General features: G+C 45.7%; 1 protein-coding gene across 1 annotated transcript in view; it reads right to left on the bottom strand.

Annotated features, from left to right (window-relative positions):
* The window catches only part of Vwf (von Willebrand factor), a 143,387-nt gene that overhangs the window by 7,646 nt on the left and 125,913 nt on the right, over window positions 1-9,828 (bottom strand). The window contains exons 45-48 of the mRNA XM_004643560.2: window positions 9,415-9,525; window positions 7,382-7,562; window positions 6,631-6,671; window positions 6,143-6,259 (exon numbers count right to left, since the gene is read on the bottom strand). Coding sequence (XP_004643617.2) covers window positions 6,143-6,259; window positions 6,631-6,671; window positions 7,382-7,562; window positions 9,415-9,525 — 450 coding nt within the window. The remainder of the gene's footprint in view (window positions 1-6,142; window positions 6,260-6,630; window positions 6,672-7,381; window positions 7,563-9,414; window positions 9,526-9,828) is intronic.

The raw sequence follows: 9,828 nt of genomic DNA, 5'->3' as shown, positions 1-9,828 counted from the left end.
ATATTCAGAAAATCCACCTCAAATACTGTATTTGAAAGTTAAATAAAACTTGGGCATCATGGTGCATGCCTTTAAATCCAGCTTTAGGGAGACTGAGGCAGGAGGATCAATATGAATTTGAGGCCAGCCTGGGCTACAAAGTGAACTCAAGGCCAGCCTGAACTGTGTATTGAGACCCAGTCTCAAAAGACAAAATAGAAGTTAAACACTTTGCATTTAAAAATAAGTCACAAGTGAAAACATAAAATATTTTAAATAAGAGATAATCAAAAAAATAGCAAAACCTGAGGAGTATATCAAAAGCAGTTGTTATAGGGAAATTCGTGTTTTAAATGTCTAGACTGGAAAACCCTAAACTTCTATGAAAGAAACTATCACAAGAAGAGCAAAGTCACTAGAAAACAAGAAACATTTTAAAATAGTAGTTGAAACCCATAATGATAAAAAAAAAATATTAAAAGAGGTTAGATATGAGTCTATGGAAAGATTGATAAACATTTTAAATCTCTGATCAGACTACCTTAGAAAATAAAAAGCACAAATCATCAATACTAGCAATAACAGAAAAGGCTTACCAGCAAATTACACAAAAGTTGAAGGTATAATGAGGAAATGTTATGACCAATTTTACATCAATAAAGTTTATAATCTAGATGATATAGACAAATGCCATGAAAGACTAATTTACCAAAACTTAAGAAAAAAGACAGAAAACCACAGAAGTTCTTTTCCATTTAAAAAGTTTAATTTTGTATAAAAAATGTTCCCATTTGACAAAGGGCTAGGACTGGAAGGGTTTTTGTTTTGTTTTGTTCTCAATGTTGTTACAGTCTCACTATGTAGCTCAGACTCGTAGTGATCCTCCTGCTGTCAGCCTCCGCAGCGCTGGGATTATAGGCATGCACCACTAACCTGGACTCTGACTGGCTCAGCCCACACTGGGAGTGAGGCTGGTGCAGCATGTGGTGCCAAGGATTGAACCACGGTCCCCGTGCTTGCCTAAGCTTGCCTAAGTAGGTGCATTAGTCCTCTGATCTATCTCGCTGGCCCCTGGAAGGTTTTATTAGTGCAGTGTATCAAGAGTTTTTGGACACTACAATACCAGTATCATACTTTCTCAGAAAATGAAAAAACACCCACCATGTTTTATTGGATTCAGCATAATTCTAATGTAAAAATATAATGAAAGCTGTATAAAAGGAGAAAATTAGTAACTACTGTCCTTTGATCATAGACATTAAAAAAAATCTAACAAAATATTAGCAACAGAACTAGTAGTTGATGTAGAAAAGAATATCATCATCAAGTAGGATACATTGAGAGAATGGATGACTGGTTCACAATTTGAAACCAATCAATGAAATTCCGTGTGTCAACATAATTAAGGGGCAAACATATAATTATCAACGTGTAAAGTGAAACTGACAAAATTGAAAACATCATTCATGATAAAAACTTAAACACAGAATAAAGGGAACTTCTTCCATCTGATAAAAGGCGTGACTATATTATAGTTAGTGAATTAATTTCTTCTAAAGTCAGAAACCAAACACTCTTAATGCTCGTATTCAGGACTGTACCAGAGCTATTAGCCAATGTGAAAAATAAGTAAGTTAAGGACTGCAAAAGAAGCAGTAAAAATTCTTTTTATTTGAAGGTGTCATAACAATTTATATAATGAATCCTTAGGAATCTGCCTATCTGCCTACAGAAAGAGAGACAGACAGACAGAGACACAGAGACAGACAGACAGACATCATTATATTATTGCATTAAAAAACTAAAGAGGGCAGCTATGATTGTATATTTGTGTCCCTACAAAATTCCTATTTTGGAAGCCCAGGATAACAGTATTAAGAGGTTAAGAGGTGGGCCCTTGGGAAAATTTTAAGTATTTAGGACTCTGTTCTCATGAATGAATGGACTCTCTTATAGCAGAGGTCACGTGGACCAGCCCAAAGCCCTTGCCCATCTTCCCTCTCGCACATCAGGTCATCACAAGAGAACGCCACCTGAGAACAAAGCCAGCCACCACAGCCACTGAAAGCTTAATTTTGGACTTCCTAGCTTCCAGAACTTTCAGAAAATAACCTACTTTTTTAATTTTATAAAAATGTATAAACTGGGGCAAGACAGGTCAGTGGTCTAAGCGCCTGCCTGGCAAGGGTACGGACCTGGGCTTGATCCCCAGTACCACATGCCATTCCAGCCCCACCTTGGGCTTGCTGTGCTGGCCACCAAAACCCAGGCATGGTGGTGCACACCTACAATCCCAGCACTGGGGAGGCTGAGACAGGAGGATCACTATGAGCCCAAGCTGCGTGGCAAGATCCTGTACCACAAACATAAATTTTTTCTTCAAAAATTGTATAAGCTGATTCTAAGTTCACATAGAAATGGAAATGACATGAAATATCCAACCCAGCTCAAAAAGCAACAAAATTGAAAGACTTACATTATCTAATTTCAGAACTTACTGTCAGTCTGTAGTAATCAAGACAGTGATATGATCATAGAAAATACAAATGAGTTAAAGGATCAGAAAAGAGGGTTTAGCAATAGAGCCCTGCTGTGCACAGTTCATTCTTGACAAAGCTGCCAATACAATGCAGCAGGGGAGAAGCTAAACTTTCAACTCGTGGTGCAGGGACTACTGGATATTTATATAGGATGGAGGATGCACCTTAGTTCCTACTTTTCAGCATGTACAAAAACTAATTTCCCATGGATTGTAGACATACACCTGAAAACTAAGACTATAAAGTTTCTGGGGGAAATCAAGCAGAGAATATCTTCACATCCTTGGAATAGATAAAGATTTCTTGAGCCAGATACAACCATAGAAAGTGTACTAACCATAAAAAGGAAACACTGATAAACCGGAGTGTATCAGAATTTAAACTTCTGATCTTCAGAAGCTATGATTAGGGAGTATTTCCCTTTCTAATACAGCCTACTCATCCAGAGTAGCTGTCTCTTTCCACTTTCCTTCACCTTCAAGTAAATCATCTTGTTTTGGTTTTTTTAATAAAGATTTCTTTATTAAAAAATTAAAAATAAAAGAAAGATAAAAGTAGAGCTAGTTAGCCGGGGAGATGGCTCAGTGGAATAAGCACTTTCCTGGCAAGTGCAAGGGCCTGAGTTCAGTCCCTGGTTCTGGAAAAAAAAAAAAAAAAAAGGTAGAGCTAGTCACTGAGAGAAAACACTGTACAATACAGCATATAAAGACCTGGCATAGGGCCAGGGAGATGGCTCAGTGGAATAAGCACTTCCCTGGCAAGTGCAAGTGCCTGAGTTCAATCCCCAGTTCTGCAAAAAATAAAATAATAAAATAAAATAAAATAAAATAAAATAAAATAAAATAAAATAAAATAAAATAAAATAGCTGGCATCTAGAAAATATTTTTTAAAAACTTCATACAACTCTGCAATAAGATGGGAAACAACCCAACTTTAAAATGGCAAAAAAGCTTACACCAAAGTTTCACAAAGGAGCGCCAGCCAGATAGCTCATTGGATTAAAGCACCTGCTTGGGCAGAGCACAGTGGCCAGGGTTCCACCCCCGGCATGCTGGACTGCCCTGCACAGTGATTAAGATTGGGCATAGTGGCACACATCTGAAATCCCAGAGCTTAGGAGGCTGAAAACAGAAGTCCAATCTCTTTAGTGAACCTGTAGACCCTGTACTAAATATATTGTTTTTAAAAATTCACAAAAGAAATGGGTAATAAGTACAAATGTTTTACATCTTTAGTCAACAGAAAAATGCAAATTTAAAATACTTCAAGATATCACTCCACAATGACTAAAATTTTAAAGCCTGCCTCAGCCTCAGTGCTCCCTGCTTCCCTTTTCTGAGCTTCGCTGTCTGCCCTCGGCCACCGTTCACCTTCCTAGAAGGCCCACTACTCCACATAAAGCTCAGCGGTCGAGGTCAGCTCAGGGCCGCCTCCTCCTCCTGCGCAGCACACAGAGGACGTCTGTCTTCTCACGCTTTCTGAAAGTGTTCCCCTACTGCTCCCCCTCCACCAGGGGACTCCGCGCAGGCAGACCGATCTGGACACCACTCACTGTGGCTCCCCAGAGGCCTCACTGAGGCCTTTCATAGCAAAAGGGCACAGTGAGGCCAGTTAGGGTGAGGAGCTAGAACCAGACCAACTTAGGTAAGGTTCAGCCAGGCCTGAGAGATTCGCAGGCAGAAGGCTAAGCTAAGGGTCCTCAAGAGGGAGGAAAGACAGGTCCTTAAAAGGATAGGCAGCACTCGCAGGACCATCGAGCCCCTACCGTGCTCCTGGCTCTGTCTTTAGCCCCTCCTGATGGCCCTTCTCTCTGCAGCCACTGAGCTTGTAAGTCTCCTCTGGGCTGCTCACACTGGTGCATGCCTACAATCCCAGCATTTGGGAAGCTGAGGCAGGAGTATTTCTATGAGTTTGGGGCCAGCCTGGGGTACATAGCAAGACTCTTGAAGTAAATAAATAAATAAATAAATAAATAAATAAATAAATAAATGTGGTGAGATTACATGATATCCCATGAATATGTGCAATTTTATATGTTAATAAATTATTTTAAAATTAAAGAATAAAACCAAAACACACTATTAAAAGAAGTACAACCCAAATTTTCATCCACCAAGCTAGAAGTGATGGGATTCATCTGGGGGAGGATTTGAATGAACAAAGTCCTCGTGACTCAGAAGAGAAAACAGGTAACACCTTAAGCCACTTAGTCCAGCAGTCAAAGGCGGGGGTCCACGCGGAGAGACAGCCATTCAAAAGCAACGCTTGTGTATCACAAGTATCCGACAAACACTGAATTAAGTGTCTGTGTATTCAAAGAATGATAGTGACGGGCAAGAAGGAAAGGATAAAGGTGACAGGAAGTAGAAGGATAAAATGGAAACAAAGCTTTCATAAAGGAGGGGAAGAGGAGTTGGAGAGGAGAGGAACAGGAAAAGAACAAGCAGCAAGACATATCACGTAGAGGTATAAACTCCCTAGGACGCATGTGATCCTTACAGATATCTAACATGCACCAATAAAATTTCTAAAACACAATAAGTAAATAAATATTGTAATGTTTAATGTTAAAAACAGAATGATAGTGATGGTTCTTTAAATATGCTCAAAAGGCAGAATACTATAAACATAGCATCATAATACGTAACAAGTACTGTGATTAAGGAAACACAGGAAGAATATGTTTAAAATTTATAAGACTAAATTGTAATTATTGCCGGGCATGGTGGTGCACGCTTGTTATCCCAGCACTCAGGAGGCAGAGGCAGGAGTTTGAGACCAGTCTGTGCTACATAGCGAGTTCAAGCCCAGCCTAAACTGCAGAATGAGACTCTATCTCAAAAAAAAAAATTGTAATCATTTCCCAGAGATGAGATTTTGATAGCCAACTAATAGTTTCTTGGTGACAATTGTCAACTAGGTTTTTTTTCCATAATTTTATTGAGAAACAAATGGCAATGAGACAGTTTCCAATCAAATCACAAGTACAGTTTCAACAAATAATATACTGCATATATTCTTCTAGTGGTTAATTGCTGTACAAGATGTGGACATGATATCCTATTTACAAACACCATTAGAACAAATCCCTCTATTCATTAAGAGAATGCAACTATATATCTATCCTAACCACTTTGAATACACAGATACGAAATGGACATTCATCTGTATCCCCTTTTTTTGTTAAGTTACGTTATTTGAATATTATAAGTGTGTAAACTCAGCAAAATATTCTAAAAGTCCAGTAGCCCATAATAGTATTGGGTCTTCCGCTTGCCTGGCAATGTCAGAAATTGTTGACCTGAGTCCCCCACAGCTCAACCTAACAGCATGGCTTTACTTCTTATATTTCTTTTTTATACTTTTCTGCTGGATGGTTAAGACCAAGGTAAAGCAAGACCTGTGCAACAAGAGTTGTAGCTTTTGGGTGTGATAAGGTCAGTGAACTCCCCTCAGGATTTATCCTGAGATCCTGTACCTCAGATGGTAGATCCTTTGTCAGTGTCAGCCATGTGGATGAGTCATGGCCATTGCTTGACCAACTGTCCACTAGTTTTAATAATTAGAAAATAAGGCAAAATGCATGCAAATAGCCCTGCTTGGGTCCCCCCATGTCCCTTACCAGAGGACAGGTCTGGCAGGTGGTCTTCCTGCACTCCAGCTCAAATCCAGAGACAGCACCAGCCCGCACCGCACAGCGGCACGTGGTGCACACGTCGACCATCACACTCTTCCCAGGCTGCAAGCAGAGCCCCTGTCAGGCTCCTGCCACCCCTAGGCAGGGACCTTCTGCACCCTGAGCCTTTCCCACCCACCCGTGGGGGCACCGGGGATCACTACGGTGCTCCTCCTGGGTCTGTGCTTCTCCCTGCCTGCCCAACCCGAGAGTGGGCACAGCAGGCGCACAGGCTTTCATGTCACAGCCAGCCAGAACCGGCCCTGGGGTGGGGAATGCCATGCCCAGAGTAGAAAGTGCACCAGGAGGAGCCTCCCCACTTCCTCTCAGGCTGGAATCAGAGCCTCTGGGCTCCCAGCCCTCCCCACACCCCTCCCTCTTCCCTCCCCCCACCCCCACCCCATCACTTCCTCCAAGCAGAAATAGCAGCTCACCCCAATGAAGGTGCCATTGACCACACAGGCCTCCATGGGCTCTGGGGAAACAGAAGCAGACAGGGGTGCAGACTCAGCTCCCCCAACTGAGCATGAGGCTGCCCCGAGAAATCTTTCCTTAGTCTCACTGAGCCCTTCCTTCTATTGCACACCCCACTCCCTGGGTGCTGTGAGTCCTCCAGAGAGGAAATCAGGCCCGCCTGACTCTGGTGACCAAGAGAGCCAATCCATTCTCCAAGGGATGGTGCTTGTTTACTTGAATTTATATTTAAGGAATATAAATGGGTTTCTGAAAGAATGAAATTCTGCTCTTAGAACTTTCAGTCCCAAAAGAAACTCTCACAAAGCATTCAGAGCAGAGAGCTAGTTTCTGTTGCTCTTGCTGGCTGGCTCTCCGTCCACCAGCAGGGTGGGAAGTGGTGGATGGAATGGCCTCCCCCATGGAGCATCACAGTGTGGCTGAAAAGGTGGTCCCAGAGCCAGAGACCCTTGGGGCGGAATCCCGGTCAAGCAGGCTACCAGACAGTGGCCGGACGATCAAATCATCAACGCGGAACTGGGCCACAGTGCCTTTGGGAACTGTTAGATTTTTCTCTGTCTATTTGCTCACACATGCATTAGGAACAGATGGAAAGGTTTTAATCCTGCCCATTTTCCTTGAGTTGCTAAAAAGACAAAGAATTCAGGAGCCAGGAGAGGAAAGAGAAGCTTGGAGGTAGGTCTGGGCCCAGCCCAGCCCAGCAAGTCTCACCACAGTGACAGCTGGGGCAACACTCCACGGTCCTGCATCTCGGCTGGAAGCCAGGGGCACAGGTGGGCACATCCAGCGGGGGGCAGGAGACATTCCTCTGTTGCACAAAGACCTCCTCCTTCACTCGGACACACTCATTGATGAGGCAGGGGTCCTCCAGGGAGGCCCAATGGGAACCGACCTGCAAAGCGCTAGGGTCGGAAGTGCCAGACAGAACTGGAGCCAGAGCTTAAGGAGGAACACTGTTCTCGGGGAGCTGTATGGGCCCTGGGGTGAACCCCAGATCAGCGCCCAGTCGCACTCACAGAGAATGACCAGGCTCATCTCAGTGAGCTCCACAGCAAGGAGAGGTCAGAGGCAACCTGTGCAAGACCCTGGCTCAGAGGCAGGGCTCCCTCTCCTACACCAACGTGCCACCTGGGTGTACACCTTGGGGGAGCCAGGGCACATGCTCTGCCACCCCCAGCAGGACCCGAGGCTGAGCTCAGAGTCTGAAGCAGCAGTGTGGGCTGGCAGAGCGGGGAGGCAAAATAGGCTCAGCCTTTCCTCCCAGGGCTACTGCCCACTATGGGGAGGTGGAGGTAGCCAGAGCTGGGTGCTGCTCCTAGAGCCCTGATGCCCTCCAGTCTGTCACTGTAGTATCTGGGCTTGCAGTGAGTATCCTGTCCTCAAAGGCTGGCCGCATGGCCGAGAACTGAAAAGGCCCAGGATCATGGACCTGGAGGATAAGGCTGTGCATGTGGGTGGTGTCCAGACCCATCAGCAGCTGCTCACATGGACCTTCTTGGCCCCTGACCTATCTGCCTCGCTTCCCGCTTACTTTCTGCTCATTCCAGATGAGCAGCAGAAGACACCAAGACCCCTGTGGCCATCCTTTTTCCCTCCCACTCCAACTGGCTAGGAACAAGCCTTCCTGCCGCACACAGCCCACTGGCTAAGCCCTGACCAGGGGATCTGCTGCTAAGAGCTCCCACATCGCCCTGCTAGTCCCTGATGTGTTCTCCACTGACACCCAAGCTCTGCAGGTAAGATGAAGATGTGCAGTGGAGGAGAAAAGCTCAAGTGGCCTGGTGTTCTGCAAACACCTATGTGGGCAAGGTGGCATGAGCCCGGAGGGTGCTGGGAGACAGGCAGGGAAGGGTACTGAGCCCACACGGACCAACACTCGCTCTTCCCAGGACAGGACAGGCATTGGTCTGACCTTTGGTTTGGGCTCAGGGGAATGCAATCTGCATAGTTCAAGGTGGATGGGAAGGAGAACAACTAAAACAGAGCACAAGGAAAGGAAATAAACAGGTAACTTGGATTCCACTAGGGGAGATGGAAACATGAAAAGCTCCGGAGTTGGTCAGTCACCTCCACCAAGGAGAAAGGCAAGGGCCCCGGGCAGAAGCCAGGCTGCCTATAAACCTCTGCCTTCCTCTCTGCTTAGGAAAATGGCTGTGTAAGCATCAAGAGTCAAGAGAGGAGGCAGAGTAGCGGCAGCTGAGATGTTGCCTCAGAAGAAGGAGCTCATGGCCTGAGCCACAGCTGGACCAGCCCAGGCTCCTGAAGGACCTCAGGAACAGAACTGTTTGCTTCTCTAGGTCATGCATTTCTCCACCCACCTAAACCATTGATGGAAATCAGTCCTAGGGCCTGGGCTCCAGCTGATATGGTACACAGCAGGGGTGCCAGGTGCACAGCAATGCAGGCCGGTGAGGGCCACCCACAAGCCACGCACACAGGGGATGTGTGACCTTACATTCCTGACTGGAGACTGCAGATCCCTTGGGAGTTTGCTTGCCTCTCAGAGAGGGTGCTGGGCTTCTCACAAAACCTACCAGATGGGAAGTCCAAGGCAGCCTTAACTAGTTCCTAAGGGGTTGAGTAATCCCAGCTGGAACCTGACTAATACCAACATCCTAATTAAACTCCCTGTGAGGAAGCAAGACAATAGAGTAAAATGAATGCAAGGTGAACACTGGGGTACGGATCAGAACAGGCTGGCACACACTGTCCCTCTCCCCACCCTCCCCCAGGCCCAGACCTACACTCTTCCAGAAAGACCCTACGTCACCCCGAGGTGACCCAGCGTGCAGCTCACAGGCGGACTGCAGACACCTTCCACAGCACTCGCCCTCATGGAGAACATAGGTAAAGCCCTGGAAAAAAAGAAAACAGAGTGAGGCAGGAGCAGCTAGAACATGGGTGTTCTCATGTGTTCTCCGGGTGCACTGAGCCCTGGGGACGGCCGAGACAGCTGGGCTGGTCAGGTTCACCTTTGCTGTGCTCTGGCCTCAGAACCATGTCAAGAAGTGTCTCAGAAGCAGCTCCACTGAGACACCCAGCTGTGTGTCCGCCACCAAAAGAGACCAAGCCTGCCCCTGGCAGGTTCTGCTGAGACCAAGATCCAGTCTATAAGAGTACTGAAGACATCCGGGGCTCACAGTTAGCAGCAGCTGAGG

Source organism: Octodon degus, unplaced genomic scaffold (assembly GCF_000260255.1).
Source record: "Octodon degus isolate 3935 unplaced genomic scaffold, OctDeg1.0 scaffold00178, whole genome shotgun sequence".
NCBI classification, from domain to species: Eukaryota; Metazoa; Chordata; class Mammalia; order Rodentia; family Octodontidae; genus Octodon; species Octodon degus.
The sequence above is the reverse complement of the archived record's forward strand: the minus strand, read 5'-3'. Positions and strand labels throughout refer to the sequence as shown.